The following is a 20,034-nucleotide window of genomic DNA, read 5'->3' as shown; positions in this document are numbered from 1 at the left end:
GAGGACAAAATAGATGAGTTTTTAGCTAAAATTGAACTACCAAAATTGCAAGAAGAGGAGCAAAACAAATTGATAAAACCATTTGAAATAGTGGAAATATAGGATATATTAAAAAAAGCTACCGAACAATAAAACGCTTGGAGAGGACGGACTCCCAATAGAATATTATGAAACATTTAAAGAGTTATTAATTCCTCTTCTCCTGGAAGTAATGAACCAGATAGAAGAAACACAAATCTTGCCAGATTCATGTAAAACAGCAATAATTACAGTAATACCAAAGACTGGGAAAGATCCACTAACACCACCATCGTATAGACCAATATCTCTACTCAACTCAGATTATAAGATAATAGCTAAACTATTAGCAAACAGATTGGCTGACTGTGTACCAAAAATAGTAAAACTAGATGAAACTGGATTTATTAAGAAAAGACGAACAACGGGCAATATCTGTAAGTTCATTAATCCATGTAGTACAAGGAAATAAGATACCAACAGTAGCTGTTGCTTTAGACGCAGAGAAAACCTTTGACAGGTTAGAATGGAATTATTTATTCAAAGTACTACAGAGGTTCAACCTACCAGAGAAATATATTAATTGGATTAAAGCATTATATGAGGGACCATTGGCAAAGGTGACAGTAAATGGATATGTATCGAACCAATTTAAATTAAGCAGGTCAACTAGGCAGGGATGTCCACTATCTCCCTCACTGTTCGCATTAGCTATAGAACCACTGGCAGAACTGATAAGAACAGAAAATAAAATAAAAGGGATAAAAATAAAAGAAAAGGAATACAAAATCAGTTTATTTGCAGATGACATCATGGTATACTTAACAGAACCAGAAATATCAATATAAGAACTACATAAGAAATTGAAGGAATATGGAGAAAATCGGGGTACAAGATCAACGCAAATAAAAGTGAAGCGATGCCAATGAATAATGCGGATTACACAGAGTTTAGAAAAGAATCACCATTTAAATGGCAAGCACAAGCAATCTGATACCTAGGGATTAGATAAAAATTTAGGCCATCTATACAAATTAAATTATCAGCCATTAATGAAGAAATTACAAGATAACTTAGAACATTGGAAAGAGTTACAACTAACACTGAAAGGAAGTGTAAATTGCATTAAAATGAATATCTTCCCAAGGATACAATACCTATTTCAATCGTTACCAATTCCCTTAACAGAGAAATTCTTCAATGAACTTGAGAATAATAAGGAAATTCTTGTGGAAAATGGGGAAACCGAGGATAGTGCAAGATAAATTAACAGAATGGTACAAACAAGGTGATTTGCAGCTACCAAACTTTAAAAATTATTATAAAGCAGCACAATTAAGATATCTATCAGATTTTTATCAAACAAGGGAAGAACCAGATTGGACCAAGATAGAGTTAGATAAAATAGGGTAGAAGGTACCAGAACATATACTTTATAAGTGGGATGAAAAACTGGTGCAATATTAAAGTTCACCAGTACTGCACCATTTACTCAACATTTGGAAGAAGATTCACGTAGAAAGGAAAAAACAAATTACCAACTACTAAAATTATTATTGACGCAAAATCAACTAATCCCTTTCACAATAGATAATATTTCCTTTAGAGGATGGGAGAGAAAAGGAATTAAAAGAATAGAAAATTGTTTTTTTGGGAAATAATTTATTATCATTTGAACAAATAAAGTACAAATATGGAATAACTCATGGTACAATGTTTTCATACCACCAACTGAAAACCTACTTAAAGGACAAATTGTGAAGCAGACTGAGATTGCCAGAAGGGTGCAGCTTTGAATATGTGATTACAGATACAATGATAATTAAAAGATTTATAACGAACATGTACATCAAGCTGCAAGAGAAAGAAAATGATGAAATAAGCTATAAACCCAAACAAAAGTGGGAACAAGATCTAAACATAAAGATAAAAAATGAAATATGGGAAAAGTTATGCTCCAGAAATATGAGAAATATAAATATGAGGTTACGCATGATGCAATATAATTGGTTACACAGGTTATATCTCACGCCCCAAAAGTTAAATAAATGGGACCCAACAGTATCAGACAGATGTTTTCGCTGTAAGAAGGAAACAGGAACAATGGTACATGCAATTTGGGCATGTGAGAAAGTGAAAAGGTTTTGGGAAAATCTAAATCAGATATTAAATAAAATCACAAAAAACAACATACCAAAGAATCCAGAGATCTTTCTTCTAAGTAATACAAGAAGTAAAGAATTAGGCCTCAAACTGGATGAAACGCAAAAAAGATTTATTATGATAGCCTTAGCTGTAGCAAAAAAATGTATAATGTCAACTTGGAAATCAGAAGAGAGCCTGAGAGTACAGCAATGGTAATTAATAAATCTATTCCATTTGAAAAAATAACATATAATTAAAAAAATAAAGTCACATTATTTGAACAAATTTGGGAACCGTACATGGAACGCAACAGAGAGGGCTTGCCTCGGACCTCCAACCCCTAAAATGATAGAATGAGATGAAGACGAAATGAACTGATCCAGTGTGTAAAAGTAGATGACACATTTTTTTTGTTCATTTTCATTGTGTGATGACATTGTTTAATGGTTTTATTGTATTGTATCTGTTGAACGTTTAATGGGTTTGGAGGGGGTGGGAAGGAGGGAGGGAAAGGAGAGGGGATAAAGGGGAGAAAATGACACTGTATATTCAAGAGGGAAATCTTTGTGTGTATTTTGATTAAAATGGTTCATAGTGTGAAAAATTAAAAATTTAAAAAATTTTAAAAAACAGCAATTCAAACATACAGCTGCTCTTCATCAACTACAGCTTGGCCTTCATTATTCCCTCAGTGCTAGCCCTCTAGGCCTCTATACCTAACTCTGCAACTGAATCCTTGACTTTCTCATTGGAAAGCAACAGTCACTACAAATTGGAAACAATGTCTCCTCCTAACTGATTATCAACACAGGCGCACCCAAGGATACGTGTTTAGCCCACTGCTCTACTAATTATACACCCATGACTGTGTGGCCAGGCACAATTCCAATGCTGTCTACAAGTTTGCCAATGACGCCACAGGTGTCGGCAGAATCACAAACTGCAATGAGGAAGCATACAGGAGGGAGATCGATCAGCTCATTGAATGGTGCAATGACAACAACAACCTTGCATTCGACATCAGCAAAACCAAGAAGACGATTGTGGACTTCAGGAGGAAGTTAGAGGAACGTGACCCAGTCCTCATCGAGGGCTCAGTGGTGGAGAGGTCAAGAACTTCAAATTCATGGGTGTCAACATCTCTGAGGATCTGTCCTGGAGCCTCACTGTTGATGCAATCACAAAGAAGGCTTGTCTGCAACTATGCTTTGTGGGGTATCTGAGGAGATTCGATATGTCATTGAAAACTCTCATAAACTTCTACAGGTGTACTGTGGAGAGCATTCTTGCCTGGTATGAAGGCACAACTCTTAGGGCAAGAGTAAACTCCAGGGGGTTGTTAACTCTGCCTGCGTCATCACAGACACCAGACTTCACTCCATCAAGGACATCTACATGAGGTGCCTTTATATTTTTTAAAAAAAGCAGTCTCTATCCTCAAAGTCCCCCACCACCCAAGTCAAGCCCTCTTCACTCTGCTACCATTGGCGAAAAGCAGGAACCTAAAGGCGAATACTCAAGAGCACAAGGATCCTTCTTCCCCTCTTCCATCAGAACCAAAGACACTGCCTTCCTTTTCGTGTGCAATGATTTTTTTGTTTTTTTTAGTAATGTTGTAAGATTGTAAACACCGAATTTCATGACTCGTTCATGAAAATAAATCCTGATTCTGAAGTTTTGCTTTCCAAATTGATCTATTGTATCCCACATTTTTCAGTACTCGTGTCCAAGTCCAGAACCACAGCCTTGAAAGTGGCTGTTAACAGCAAATTAAGCAATTTCCAAAATTTGGTGAGATTTATCCACTTCAGTTTTTAAATGTTCAATCCATTGCCTTCCAGTTTTAGAATTGTAATATTCATTTTAATGTGTTTCATGGACAACCTTCTACTGTACATAGGTAATTATTTGGCAAAGACATTTTCAGATCCCTATTTGGTTGGGTTCTGGGTCAATGACAGAATGTGAAGTTAAAATCTCTTATTACATCAGCTAGATCAGTTAATAGTTAAGTTTACATGTGGCTAAAATCTCTTGATTTCTAAGAATCTCAATAATTTTCTGGCAATGGAATTTTCATCCTATTATTGTTCCATATCATTTACATATATTACATATAAAATGGATGATTGACAGATTATGCTTAAAATGAGTGAAATGATGGACTTCTAACTAGGCAAGAATTTTTCAGGGTAACAAACTAAAATCAAGATGGTCTGTATATTGTTTTGAGCCACAAGGAACAATAAATAGAAAGGAAACAAAAAAAGAGGAAAAGTCCATGCAGGTACATGGAAGCAAAAATTCTTCTGATGTTGGACCTTCTTTACATTTGTGTTAACAAGACTAATCACCACTTTCATATTCCAAAAAAATCAATTTTATTGGGATTTCTTTTTGAGATGTAGCTAACATTAAAGCTGTAATGAGCTAATTATGATTACAGGGATAAGAAGATTTAAAAAAAACCTTTCAAACAATGCATTAGCTTGTCTTCATTAGTTTAATATTTTTGCAGGTTGGGGAGAAACACTCGGCATTCCAACAAAGACTGAGAATTCTTGGGGCGAGCCACCTTCTCCATCAACTGCAGTCGATAACGGGACTTCAGCATGGGGAAAGCCTCCGAATGGCAGTTCTGGGTGGGGAGATAATACTGTGGAATCAACGGGGAACTTTGGAAGGGGGAATGCTCCCACTGCTGCCCCAGCAATGTGCAAGCCAGGTAATAAAATAAGAGCAAGGATTTTCTGCAAGAACTTCGACCAATCAGTTGCTTAAATGCTCACAGATTAACTTTGAATACTTCACCAGAGTACGGCTTGTATTCAAATTAAATGCAATTTGGTGAGGCTTTGCAATGTTGAAACTCTGTTCAACAAGGGAAAGAGGAATTATTCAGTAAATTCTAGGCCATTGATGCTGACATCGGTGGTAGGGAAAATATTAGAACATTTGGAAATGCACAATCAAAATGGCTTTGTGTGGGGCAGGTGACCGCTTACAAATATGATTGAAGTGACAAAGGTGGTTGACGAGGATAGAGCAGTGGATATTTGTCTACGTGGACTTCAATAAGGCATTTGATAAGTCCCTTATGATACGCTGATCCAGAAGGTACAGGTGTATGGGATCTTTGGTGAATTGATAGTTTGGATTTGGTATTGGCTTACTTGTAGTGGTGAAAGTGTGTTATTCTGGCTGGAGGCCTATTATTAGTAGTTTCTGCAGGGATTGCTGTAGGGTCCCCTGTTGATTTTGATTTATAAAAGTAACAGATGAAAAATGTAGGTGAGTAAGTTTGCAAATGACATTAGATTGATAGCTCTCAACTCAATTCACAGCTCTACCAAAGAATATAGCAATTCCATATGTGGGTTGCCAAATGGCAGATACAGTTGCATCAAGACAATTGTGAGATGTTGCACTTTGGGAGGTCAAGTGTAAGGGGAATATATAAAGTGATTGAGAAGACTCTTTAAAAACTGATGTGAGGAGGGATCTTGGGTTTGGGTTCAAAGATTCTTGATAACGGTTATGAAAGTAGGTGGGGTGATAAAGAAGGTGTGTTTGCCTTCATTGGGTCGAGCATTGAATATAAAAATAAGTCATTTTTCAGTTGAATAAAACTTTGGTTTGGCTACATTTGGACTATTATGTGCAATTCTAGTTGCCATATTACACAAAAGATGTGGAGGCTTTGGAAGGGTACAAAAGAGATTTACCAGGATGTTGCCTTGATTAGAGGGTATGAGCTATAAGGAGAGGTTAGACAAACATGGGTTATTTTCTCTAGAGGCTAAAGGGTGACCTGATTATTATAGAGACATTAATAGGATAGAGAGTTTTTTTTCCCCCCAGGGTAAAATGTTACATCTTGGCGAACTTGTGTTTAAGGTGAGTGAGGGGAAGAAAATTGAAGGAAAATATGCAAGGCCAGAGTTTGTCCACAATGAGTGGAGGATGCCTGGGATGGCTGTGAAGAATAGTGATGCAAGTGGATACAAAGCAGTGTTTAAGAGGCTTTTCAATAGATCTATGGATCTGAAGGGAATCGTGGACTATCTATCATGTGCAAGCAGCGTAGCTTTACTTTAACTTGGGCATCGTGTTTGGTGCAGTATGTGGACCACCGGTCCTGTTTATGTGCTGTATGTTTTATGTTCATCTTGAGGACCAGTGGATATGCAAGTTCTTGTAATGCATGTAGAATAACTTGATTAAATAATGTTAAATTTAACTTTTGTCACCCTGAGTGCAGCAGGGATGTTTCTTTATAAACAGTTGCCAAACTTGACCACCACTTTCTACAAGGATTATCGATGTCCAACTTCAGCATTATTTAAAATTGCCTCTTTATATTGCGCAGCTTCTAAAACTATGCAAGAAAGTTGGGCCAGTGGTGGAGATGACATTTCCCTCAATAGTAGCCATCATTCTAACTGGGAAGAAGATGAGGGAGAGATGGGAATGTGGAATAACGTAGCTTCTCAGGAGAGCAACTCTTCCTGTAATTCTTCAGCCTGGAGCAAGAAAGTGCATCAGAAGGTACTTTTTTTCAGATTTAGGTGGTTTGTCAAAATGGATATTTTGTGGTAGAAGAGGCAGTAGTTTGACTGCCTTTGGTAATGTTTAAAAGCTGCTTAAAAATTGTTTTGCTTTTGAAGGGTATAAAAGCATCCAATAAGCAAGAAGAGACTTGGCTTATGAACCGCCTGATAAAACAATTGACTGATATGGGTTTTCCTGTAAGTACTCTTTTTAAAAAAGAATCTATTGGGCTACACAAGTACATGCACAAATAATCTCTTGTGAAGTGAGTTTGTAATTTGAGTAGAATCCCTTACTTATAGGTGATTAGCTAACTGTCAGTAGTCATCAAATACATTCGATTTTGAATTATTAACTTGGTGAGAATTTCAAAGTTTGAAAAGCTTTGTGTAATAGAGAAATATCAATTATTGTAACTAAATGGGTGAAAAGGCATGGGGACAGTGTTAAAATTAGTCATGATTGAGTAGAAGTCAGTATCAACTTTTTACATAAAAAATTTGTGGAGTTATCAAGATTTACAGTATATCCACAGGAATTTCTTTTGGAAAATTGCAACAAATTATTAGAGGTGCTTGGTAAATAGCCTTTTCCTGTTGCTTTGAATTACCTCCCCAATTTCATTTTAAAAAAAACTTCCTACTCATGTTTTCATTGATTGAGAAAATTATTTCAATAAAGGTAGAAAAAAGTAACTTTTCACACTGCCTTAATTGACTTAAGTTTTTTTGGAATTAGGTGTGTTTGTGTTTAGCTGGATATTCATGCAGATTTTGTAACCGAGCTTGCTTGAAATGTTTTGTGTTCTTGTGAAATAATAGTTGATTACATTTATCAAAAACTTGTGACTTTCAAATTAAAATGACCATCTTGATCAGATAGAATCTTGGTAATCTTTGTCAGTACTAGATTCAGGTGTGTTATTGAAACATTCAGGGCAAATGTATTTTGGAAATTACACTTTTGTGAACAAACTGATCGTAATGCTCATCAATTTTCAGTTATTTGTCAAAGTTTATTTTGTCTTCAGTGTTTTTGAGAATATTGATCTCCATAATGAAGTTAATTTTGTTTTTGACATAATTCATGCAAGTACTTAAATATGGCATTTATGATCATTCACAGAGAGAACCAGCAGAAGAGGCTCTGAAATGTAATAACCTGAATCTTGATCAGGCTATGGGTAAGTCTGAGATGTGACCTTGACATTTGTTCTCAGTGAAATTTCTGAGCAGTACCCGTCATTTGCCTTCCCGCAAATGTTTGGAAATAACAAATCTTGCTTGTTTCAGGCCTTGTTAGATGTATGATTGCCATCCAAGATATCACTGAAGTCCACATGTTGTACAATTTGGCAGTGGATCGATATATGGATGAGAAAGGTGTGGGTCAATGGGACTAGGTGGTCGGCATGGACTAGAAGGGCCAAACTGGCCTGTTTCTGAACTGTAATTGTTATATGGTCATATGGTTGTATCTTACTTTCAATAGATCCTTCTCTCGGTGTTGTTTCCTTACTTGGTGCTTTGATTTTTCTCCTTCACTGAATCTTATCCCCTGCTACATCCCCAACCTACAGTTATATTCATTGTGATTGTTAATGATTTTACTCTCAATTTCTGTTGAGTGTTAGGTTACCCTTTACCTGTTTGGTTGTGTAATGTGTAAAGTATTGAAATGGACAGCTGATTTTGCATCCGAGTTCAGTGTTTCAGATTAATTTTAACCTTCATAGAATCCCTCTTTTTTGGTTATTGATGCCCGTTTTGGACGTGACAGTAGCAGTTGCCTTGTCTGTGTAATCAGTGCTAGTAGTTCTCACGACCCCTCAGCCTTCCCACTTCTATTTTGCTTGATATTTATTCTATTTTGGGTTCTCATTTGTTCTTTTATCTTCAATGTTACAATGTTAATTTGTTAAATTAATGAAATAAAAAGGAATTTAAAAAAATTGAAAAATGCAAAATTATTTGCATATGTGGCAAAATTCTTAAAGGATCAGTTCTGTTTTCATCTTCCTTTATTAATTTTAACATAACAATTGAAATATCAATTATTCCTTTATTCTGTTACCAGATGATTGTAATTTACCTTCCGACTCCCTTTTTAATCTTGAGAAATTTCTGATCTTTAAAGCTCAAGTAAAATGGCTTTAATTGGCATGTGGCTGTATAGTGGATATTTGATACAATTTCAACTTGTTCTTTCCAAGTATTTGTGTCTTTAGTTGAAGTTAATGTTTGTCTTCTGTTTTTTTTTCCTTTTTGTTTTGTGTTAAGATGGATTTTCCCCTTTTCCAGGTGCTCTGTTGGAAAAGAAAGTGGAGATGGACAAACGTGGGATGGGAATGTCAGATTACAATGGAATCGTTTCTAAACCACTGGGCTGCCGACCACCTTCTATCTCCAAAGAGTCTTCCGTGGATCGCCCCACCTTTTTTGACAAGGTTTGTTGCAGCTAACTGGCGATGGAAAGAAGTATTATTTGATTCTGATGATGAATTTTATTTCCTACTGAACAAAAGCTCTTGGGAGAAAATGGGGGAGGGGGTAACTATCTCTGGTGATAGTTGTACTTGAAGAATAAAAGGGGTGCTGCTCTAGAAAACCAATTTGGTAAAATTTGAGGTCTTGCATAAATGTTTGTTGTCATCTATCGGATGTGGAGGGGACAGAAGGATTCTTCATAACTAAAAGAAAAAGTTTTACACTGGAATTATTTTTTAGTGTCAGTTGTCAACCTTTATCCCCAGCTGTATTCTCAGTGTTATTATGTTTTTGCGTTCAAGAGTCAAATTTTATGTGGAAACATAAAATTTAAGCAAAACTTTTGACCAACAAAATCCTGAGATGCAATGTTTTTGTATTTATTTTGAATATCTGAGCAGCTCAATATTAATTGTTTTGCAAGCTTGCCTTTGCTTCCCTTGGGAGTGTTTTTGATTACCATTGAAAAGCAAAAGACCGACTCTGTTACATGCTGGAATTCCAGATTTATGATCCCAATTGCTGGCGCCGTAACAACATTATGCTAAAAGTACCACCCTTGCATTAACTGTGCCGCCCTTTTGAATGTTTTTTTTCCCCATTTCCCCCCCCCCACCTTGAATTTGTTCCCTCTAATCTTAGACTTCCTACTCTTTGTTTGGGGGGTGGGGAGGGGTGTTGGAGGCTGTCTCTATTCACCTATCTGTGATCTTAATGATTTTTATCTACTTCTATTTCCTTTTCTTTGGCTTGGCTTCGCGGACGAAGATTTATGGAGGGGTAATGTCCACGTCAGCTGCAGGCTCGTTTGTAGCTGACAAGTCCAATGCGGGACAGGCAGACACGGTTGCAGCGGTTGCAAGGGAAAATTGGTTGGTTGGGGTTGGGTTTTTCCTCCTTTGTCTTTTGTCAGTGAGGTGGGCTCTGCGGTCTTCTTCAAAGGAGGTTGCTGCCCGCCGAACTGTGAGGCGCCAAGATGCACGGTTGGAGGCGAGATCAGCCCACTGGCGGTGGTCAATGGAGCAGGCACCAAGAGCTTTCTTTAGGCAGTCCTTGTACCTCTTCTTTGGTGCACCTCTGTCTCAGTGGCCAGTGGAGAGCTTGCCATATAACACGATCTTGGGAAGGCGATGGTCCTCCATTCTGGAGACGTGACCTACCCAACGCAGTTGGATCTTCAGCAGCGTGGATTCGATGCTGTCGGCCTCTGCCATCTCGAGTACTTCGATGTTGGTGATTAAGTCGCTTCAATGAATGTTGAGGATGGAGCGGAGACAACGCTGGTGGAAGCGTTCTAGGAGCCGTAGGTGATGCCGGTAGAGGACCCATGATCCGGTCCGAACAGGAGTGTGGGTATGACAACGGCTCTGCATACACTAATCTTTGTGAGGCTTTTCAGTTGGTTGTTTTTCCAGACTCTTTTGTGTAGACTTCCAAAGGCACTATTTGCCTTGGCGAGTCTGTTGTCTATCTCGTTGTCGATCCTTGCATCCGATGAAATGGTGCAGCCAAGATAGGTAAACTGGTTGACTGTTTTGAGTTTTGTGTGCCCGATGGAGATGTAGGGGTCTGGTAGTTATGGTGGCGAGCTGGCTGATGGAGGACCTCAGTTTTCTTCAGGCTGACTTCCAGGCCAAACATTTTGGCAGTTTCCGCAAAACAGGACGTCAAGCGCTGAAGAGCTGGCTCTGAATGAGCAACTAAAGTGGCATCATCTGCAAAGAGTAGTTCACGGACAAGTTGCTCTTGTGTCTTGGTGTGAGCTTGCAGGCACCTCAGATTGAAGAGAATGCCATCCGTGCGGTACCGGATGTAAACAGCATCTTCATTGTTGAGGTCTTTCATGGCTTGTTTCAGCATTATGCTGAAGAAGATTGAAAAGAGGGTTGGTGCGAGAACGCAGCCTTGCTTCATGCCATTGTTAATGGAGAAGGGTTCAGAGAGCTCATTGCTGTATCTGACCCGACCTTGTTGGTTTTCGTGCAGTTGGATAACCATGTTGAGGAACTTTGGGGGGCATCCGAGGCACTCTAGTATTTGCCAAAGCCCTTTCCTACTCATGGTGTTGAAGGCTTTAGTGAGGTCAATAAAGGTGATGTAGAGTCCTTTGTTTTGTTCTCTGCACTTTTCTTGGAGCTGTCTGAGGGCAAAGACCATGTCAGTAGTTCCTCTGTTTGCGTGAAAGCCGCACTATGATTCTGGGAGAACATTTTCGGCGACACTAGGTATTATTCTATTTAGGAGAATCCTAGCGAAGATTTTGCTTGCAATGGAGAGCAGCGTGATTTCCCTGTAGTTTGAGCAGTCTGATTTCTCGCCTTTGTTTTTGTACAGGGTGATGATGATGGCATCATGAAGGTCCTGAGGCAGCTTTCCTTGGTCCCAAGCCTTCCAGTGTAAAATCCTCATGAATCTTTTCTGGACCCTTTTCTTCCGGTAACTGGGCAACCAGACCTGCATAATTCTCCCAGTATGGTCTAACTAATGTCTTGTACATCTATAACATGACATCTGACTCCTGTATTCAATGCCCTGACCAATGATGGCAAGTAATCCAAATGCCTTCGCCACCACCCTGTCAACTTGTGACACCAACTTCAGGAAACTATCGACCTGTACCTCTAGATGTTTGTTCTACAACGCTCTGCAGGACCTCACCATTTATTGTGCAAGTCATGCTCTGGTTTAACTTCCCAGTGAGAGAGTTAAATTCCATCTTCTAGATCATATGACCATAAAAGCAAATTTAGAGTGGTCCATTAATTTTGGTGCAGTTCAAGGCACTGTTGCCTGGGACATTGAATTTGAAGCGGTGTCCTGACCACCCTAAACTTCCTGCATTAAAATCCTTTTCAATGGTGATTCTCTAATTCCAAATCCATTTGACTACTATTCCATGTAAAAACATTTTGTTTACTAACCATGAATTCTTCAAATCAATAGTGTAACAGACTTGTCTAAAAGTGCTGTATTTGTTTATATAATAAAATAATGTTCACTGAAATCAAAGCTGAATGATGTAACATGCAGTGAAACTTAAACTTAAAATTTAAGATAAATAGTTTGAATGTACTGTCCCTGGTGTCTTGTCCTACCTACCGTTTCTTCACTCCTGCAGTGTTTGCTGTTTTTAATATGTTTACATCATAGATAGCATATAAAGTTATTGGTCCTGCACCTAAAACTTTTTTCTTTTTCTTCCGTCTTTTACCTTTTTCAAATCTGCATTTCCTATCTACATTTTGACCCATTCTTGCTTAAACTACTATGGCTACAATTTCACAACCACGTAATCACATTGTGCCTTAGTTGGCACTGTGTAGCTCACCCTGTTTTTCTCCAATCAGGATGGCGGCCTAGTGGAAGAGTCCCCTACTTCACCATTTTTGCCTTCACCAAGCCTGAAGCTTGCCCTTTCAAACAGTGCACACCCTAATCAGGCCCTTGGTGCCATTGCCTCGGGGCTGGGCATGCAAAACTTGAATTCTTCTAGACAGGTAAGAATGGTTGTTCACAAATAATTCTTTCAACAAAGCTGATATTCCTTTGTTATAAAATTGTATTTTCTTATGAATATTAAGATGGCAAATTTGGCATTCTTGATAAAGCGGTCATTCATTGTATTCCTTGTCCAGTGTGATTTACTTTGTATTGTGCATTTTGAATTTGGGTTTATTTAATATTTTTGTCAGATTTAAGATTTATTGTCAGAGTACATACATAACATCACAGACAACCTGAGATTCTTATTTCCTGTAGACATGGCAAAATTATCATAATTGTTAGTGCAATAAAAACTACACAGCTAAACATGTAAACAAAGAACTGTAAACCGATAATGAATGTAAATAAACTGTGCAATACAGAGAGAACAAAAAGATATCAATAAAGTGCACAAGTAAGAGTCCTTAAATGAGTCCCTGATTCAGTTTGTCGTTGAGCCTGATGGTGGAGCAGCTGTTCCTGAAATTGGTGGTGCGAGTCTTATGACACCTAGACCTCTTTCCAGATGGCAGCAGCGAGAACAGAGTATGAGGTGTGTGGTGTGGGTCTTTGATGATTGCTGCTGCTGTTCAATGGCAGCGTTTGCTGTATATATTCTCAATAGTGGGGAGGGCTTTGTCTGTGACGTCCTGGGCTGTGTCCACTACCTTTTAGAGGGCTTTATGCACAGGGCTATTAGTGTTTCCATACCAGACCATGATGCAGCCAGTCAGCATACATTCCACCACTTCTGTAGAAATTTGCCAGGGTTTTCGGTATCATACCAAATCTCCGCAAACTCCTGAGGAAGTAGAGGCGCTGACATGCTTTGTTCATGATGCCATTGGTGTGTTGGGTCCAGGAAAGATCCTCTGAGATAGTGACTCACAAGAACTTAAATTTTCCCTCCCTCTCTACCTCTGAACCCCCCAATGATCACTGGATTGTAAACCTCTGGCTTTTTTTCCTGAAGTCAACGATCAGCTCCTTAGTTTTGACGACATTGAGTACAAGGTTGTTGTTGCTGCACCATTCAGCCAAGTTTTCAATCTCCATCCTATATGCTGACTCATCCATATAACCCATGTAACAAACTGGTCCCAAAGATTTACATTTAATGTATAATCTGCATGAACTCATGGGGAATAAATTGCATTTTTTTTTTAGTTTATTGGTCAAATGCTCTGCCAGATTCATTTTCAAACCCAAAGAAAAACAAATTGTCTGCTTTCTTCTGCTTCTTTGATTGTTTCATTCAATGATCCTCTGTGTTTGGTTTAATAAAATTACCTTTCAAACTCTTACTTGGAAAATGATCCTAAATGTGCAAAGAATAGTGAGTGTGCATAGAATTATGGAACAAATTGTACACTTTATCCCGGGCTGTTCTGAGGGTATTGTTTGAGCTCTGGTGGAGACTTTTAAATCTTCATTAGACAAAAATGATTTGCCAGATCATGTAAAACAGCAAACATGGCCTCTCTTTTCAGAAAAGACACCAGGGTGAAGTATAGAAACTGTGAGCCAAACATCAGTGGGAGGGAAAAAGTTCTAAGAAAGGATTAATGATCACTTGGAAAGTTGGATACTAATCAGAAACATGACCAATGTGATTTTGATCATTTTGATTGAGATCCTTGAAGACGTATTGATGACTTGCATGGAATTTAGTAAGGCTCTTGATAACCCCCATATAACAAACTGGTCCAAAAGATTGAGCCTCATGTAATCCAGTGCAACTTGGAAAACTGGCTCTACTTCTTCGAGCTTGTGGAGGTTTGGTATGACAACAGAAGCCTTGACAAACATCTGTAGCTGTTTAGTGGAAAGTGTGCTTACCGGCTACATCATGGCCTGGTTTGGGGACACCAATTCCTCTAGGTGGAAAGCCCTGCACTAGACACAGCCCAGTACATCAGACACAAAACTCTTCCCACCATGGAATGCTGCTGTCAGAGAGCAGCGCAATCATCAGGGATCGGCACCACCCAGCACAAGCTCTGTTGTCACTGCTGTCCTCGGGAGGTATAGGTGCCACAAAACTCGTAACACCAGGTTCAGGAACAGTAGTTATCCCTCCACCATCAGACTCCTAAACAGACTCAATCTTTTAACAATTCTTTCTTAGTACATTATTAGTCTTTTTTTCTGTATTTCACAGTCAATTTGTTTACATTATTTAATTTGTTTACACTTCTCTGTTTTGCATAGGTATCTTTTCTTGAGGGCAGTTTTTTTGCACTACTGACCCGCAGGACAAAAAGAATCTCCGGGTTGGATGTGCTGTCATGTATGTATTCTGACCAAAAAAAATCTGAACTTTTGGATCTTAAATAGCTTGGCAATAGGAAACAGGGTGATGGTGGAGAGTTGTTTTTGTGATTGGATATCTGTGACTAGTGGTGTTCCACAACAGTTGGTGCTGGGACTCCTTGCTGTTTGTAATATACATTAATGATTTGAATATTGGATCAGTAAGTTTGTGGATAACACCAAGATATTATGCATGGCTCTCTGAGGCTGCAGAATGATGTCAATGCATTGATGAAATGGGCTGGAAAATGACAGATGCCTCACCTTGCATTTCTCTGCTAGGGTCTTAAGGATTATTGAGGAATAGCAAGACCTTAGAGTATGTCCATAGATCTTGAAGCTGGACAAACAAGTAAAAAATGTTGTTAGGGTGGCACATGGAATGCTGGCATTCATTAGTCACAGTATTCAATACTGAAGTAGGGAAGTTATGCTCTGACTTGTGATGCCTTGGTCAGACCTCAGCCGGAATACTGCATGTATTTCTAGTCACCATGCCACAGAAAAGATGTGAAATTGCTCGACCAGGTGTAGAGGGGACTCAGTAGGATGTTGCCTGGGATAAAGCAGTTCAGTAATGAAAAACTGCAAAATCTAAGTCTATTCTCCCCTGAGCAGAGAAGGGATAAGAGGGCATGATTATGGAACACAAAATAGATTTCTCAATATCATGTCAGGCTACAGAACATAAACTAGGTTAAGGTAGAGAAGATTTAGAGGAGACTTGGAACTTCTTCATACATGAATGCACTTGTTGAAACTTTGTGGATGATAGCATTTAACTGTCTGGATCTCTAGATTATTTCCTGACTTGACATGCCATGTACCAGGGAGCTGGCATGATTGCAGAAGGGTGCCCACAAGTCAGCATGGACAAGTTGGGCCCAATGTCCTGTTCCCATACTGTATGATTCTGACTCCTGGTTAGTTCTTTATGATTAAATGTCTTCAGGAAACCCTCTTCTTTCTCTTTTTCTTTGGCTTGGCTTCGCGGACGAAGATTTATGGAGGGGGTAAAAAGTCCACGTCAGCTGCAGGCTCGTTTGTGGCTGACAAGTCCGATGCGGGACAGGCAGACACGATTGCAGCGGTTGCAAGGGAAAATTGGTTGGTTGGGGTTGGGAAACCCTCTAGACCCATTAAAAATAAATAACTATATCCTCCTCATCTCCTCCTCATCATCTGGCTATAAATGCATTATATTTCTAGGCAACAAGAAATTATTTCTTCTGTCCTTCTAAAAATGTTGTAATCACTGTCTTTATATTCCTGTGAGCATTTGGTCCATTTTAAAATAAAATTAATTTCTGACTGAATTCTATAAACAATTATTTTAAAGAACTAGCTATTCCAATATATGACTTCAAAGATGTACTTAATGTTTTCCTCATTATTTCTCCCCTTGCTGAAATCCGTATGGTCATTTTTGCAGCTATAAACTAGAAGAATGGATTGCTATTTGGAAATCATTCTTGAATGATATTTTGAAAAAAAATCTTGACTAGCTTCTGAAAATACTATCCATACAATAGTTTGTAATGTTCCCTGATCATTTTTTTTTTAAAAAGATTTGTTGAAAAGGTTACTGTCATGTGAAAATTAAATTTATTCACATGTACTCATTTAAAAAAAAATTGCATGCTAAATTTTGGAATCAAATTAAGCCACTTCTGGTTTTTCTTTTGTTGAAATTTCAATCTTATTTAGAATAATTGAGGGGTTGCGTATTTGAATATAATCTAACATTATGTTAAGACCTAAGATGCACAGCTTCTTTCGGTAGATGCCCCTGCATAACTCTGGGGGAATTGCAAGAAACGAGAGCACCACCACTAAACCCCATGAACCAGTTCAGCACAGAATCAGTGGCATTCCCAACCAATTCCAAGTCCTTGAGTGACACTGTACACACTCAAGATTATGTGTTTAAGCAAGAAAATAATTCTGCTTAATCACTTGTTAAATATTATCTTGTTACCAAATTAAATTAGCACACTTACATTATTTTTCTTTTGGTTTAGAATAGACCACACTTAGAATATTGTGTATAATTCTGGTTGCCACACTATTGGAAGAATGTGGTAGCAACAAGAAATTCATCAGGATCTTGCCTGGAATTGAGGGCTGTACTTGTGAGGAGAGATCGGATAGACTGGTAATTCTCACTGATGCATAGGAGTTTAAAGGAGAGTCCACACAAGCATGAGGGACATAAATGAGGCAGTCATCTTTTTTCCCGAAAACTAAAGAGCACACTTTCAAGGTGAGAGGAGAAATTTGCGTGAGATAAGAAGGATAGGTCTTTCCTCCACTAGGTGCTGACTTTTTGGTGCAAGTTGAGACATTTGGACAGATGCTTGGATAAGAAAAGAGTACTGGGATGCAGGTCTCGGATAAACAAATAGAATCATTGTTGATGGGCGTGGATGAGGTGGAACACAAGGGCTCATTTCTGATTCTTTATTTGTGACCAGTCCTTTAATTTTAAAAAAAGCCAAATGAGCATAATATATCCTTGTTCTCATTTAATATTGAAGTTTGTAACACTAAAGAAATTGAAGATGTATTCCGCTGTGGTTACCAGTGCTGACTGAATGCATGACGATCAGTTGATATTCATCAAACTGTTATTTTTATTAACAGAGTGGCAATCTAGGTATGTTTGGCAATAGTGGAGCAGCACAAGCCAGGACCATGCAGCAGCCGCCAGTGCAACCTCTTAACTCATCCCAGCCTAGTCTTCGTGCTCAAGTGCCTCAGTTTCTATCCCCTCAGGTTTGTAATGTTACAAGTCATGAAAAAGTAGCTTAAATACTCTGTTAATATCTGGTGTTGTCTCAATATTTATCTTGCCCTTAATCAATGGCCAATTTTCAACACCACAGAAAACTACATTTCATAACATAACATAACAATTACAGCACGGAAACAGGCCATTAGGCCCTTCTAGTCCGCACCGAACCAAACACCCCTTTCTAGTCCCACCTCCCTGCACAATGCCCATAACCCTCCATCTTCTTCTCATCCATCATGGTTTCATGAAACCAATTGTTTATTGGTGTCTCAATACACAATTTTATTAAATTTTTTTAAAAATTTAGACATACAGCATGACCTTCTGGCCTGCAAGCCCATGCTATATACAGTATATTTTGGCATATGTTAACCTTCAGATAAGCCGGGACTCCATTTTCAGCCTCATTTTCATGGCTTTATCATGTATCGGATGTATAAGTCAACCCCACCCCCAAAAATCGCGTTGACTGAGCTGTTGGGCGTTGCCAGAAGGTGGTTGTTATCAAGGAACCTCCACCAAAATGATGAAAGTATGAAGCGAATTTTAAGTCAAAAGTAATAGAAGTGGCCAAGAAATCCAGTAACTTCCGCAAGGTCATTTGTTGTAGGCTGGCGTTTTTTTGGTGCTTGAAGGGTCGTTTATGCTCTGAATCTACGTTGACCTTTTTTTTTTTTTTAGTTGAATTTAAGGTTTCATTTTTGTATCTGGCATATAAGTTGACACCTGATTTTTAAAATTTTTTATTGAGTTTAATGAAAAAGTTTACATAATAATCTAGTGAATGGCCTCAGTCATATCATATACATAATGTACATAAATTTTAAATCAAAAACAGCCTCAAATCATTTGTTAACTTAATCTTAAAACTTAATTTAAAACATTGAATCTAAGGTTGAATTAACAATTGACACTTGCTTCATAATATTATCAAAGATAATATTGAAAAGAAGAAGAATTCCCCAGAAAGGGGGAGAGTTTAAAAAGAATAAATAAACAGTAAAACTTGAGACCAGAAAATACTTTCTTTTAAAATAACGTTATAAATAAAGTTCCCTTATTTTTTAAAATAAAGAGAATTTGTACATCTCAGATAGTAACTTTATCTTCTGTAATATAATTAGTGTTTAGAATTTTCAATTCAACTTAGATTTATTTGATATGACTTTAATTAAAAAATAAAAAAACCCTCCCCTTCCCCATTTAATCAAACCCCTCCCACTAAACAAGGTCAGCTGGTATAAATAAAATATAGACGAATTGAATGACGACAATCAGAAATCAGACGGCGCATCTCAGGAGCATCCAAACATCTAGATTCTTGAAATTATGATAGCATTCCATCATTGGGCCCCACATCTGATGAAAATTAAACTTTACATTTTTAACATTATTATCTGATTTTTTTTTCTAAATTTAGGAAAGACATAATATCATGTAATCATTGAGTATGAATAGGTGGAGTGCTGTCTTTCCATTTCATCAAAATTACTTGTCTAGCTATCAGAGAGGTAAAAGCTAAAATTTGCTTTTGAGATGAAGTCAAGGATATATCCTGTTCTTGTGAATAACCAAATAAAGCAATTAAAGGGCATGGTTCTAATTTGATCGTAAAAATCTCTGATAAAGTTTGAAAAATATTTTTCCAAAATTTTTCTCAACTCGGGCAAGCCCAAAACAGATGGGTCAGTAAAGCCTCAAAGATTTTATACATCACATAATGGATCAATAACAGAATAAAAGCAAGATCATTTAATTCTGTGCATCACTTTGAATTGCAACAAACAATGTCATGCACAGAAAGAGGACTCGTTGATCAAGTTTAAAATAGTGTCCTAGTTCTCCTTTGCAAGTGATAAATTCAGATCAAATTCCCAATCATTCTTGATTTTAACTAGCGAAGCTATTCTTGAGTCCATCAAATTATTATAAATAATTATATTGAGCCTCGCTATGAGACAATTGAAAGTCAAAGAATAAATCAAGAATGTTTGTTTCAAAAATTAATGGAAAATCAGAGAAATTGAACAGAACAAAGTGTCTTGATTTGTAAATATCTGGAAAAAAATGACTATTAAGTAGTTTGAATTTTCAAAAGAATTTTCAATTGTTCAAAAGAAGTAAAATGATCTCGAATAAAAAGATCTTTAAAACTTTAATTCCCAGTCTATACCAATCCATAAAATTTGTATCTAATGAAGAGGGTAGAAAAATATGGTTAGATATAATACGACTGGCAAGAGA

The 20,034-nt window shown here is 37.7% G+C and overlaps 1 protein-coding gene across 8 annotated transcripts in view; it reads left to right on the top strand.

The window, feature by feature from the left end:
• Positions 1-20,034, top strand: part of tnrc6c1 (trinucleotide repeat containing adaptor 6C1) — a 142,194-nt gene that overhangs the window by 78,687 nt on the left and 43,473 nt on the right. For 6 of the 8 annotated variants that reach the window (XM_069930289.1, XM_069930287.1, XM_069930288.1 and 3 more), the window contains 7 exons: positions 4,682-4,888; positions 6,533-6,711; positions 6,831-6,911; positions 7,840-7,897; positions 8,994-9,160; positions 12,548-12,697; positions 17,640-17,771. In XM_069930289.1, coding sequence (XP_069786390.1) covers positions 4,682-4,888; positions 6,533-6,711; positions 6,831-6,911; positions 7,840-7,897; positions 8,994-9,160; positions 12,548-12,697; positions 17,640-17,771 — 974 coding nt within the window. The remainder of the gene's footprint in view (positions 1-4,681; positions 4,889-6,532; positions 6,712-6,830; positions 6,912-7,839; positions 7,898-8,993; positions 9,161-12,547; positions 12,698-17,639; positions 17,772-20,034) is intronic. The other 2 variants (XM_069930290.1, XM_069930286.1) reach the window with 1 other exon arrangement.

Source organism: Narcine bancroftii, chromosome 3, assembly GCF_036971445.1.
Source record: "Narcine bancroftii isolate sNarBan1 chromosome 3, sNarBan1.hap1, whole genome shotgun sequence".
NCBI lineage: Eukaryota > Metazoa > Chordata > Chondrichthyes > Torpediniformes > Narcinidae > Narcine > Narcine bancroftii.
Note: the sequence above shows the minus strand (reverse complement) of the source record. Positions and strands in the feature narration are given on the sequence as shown.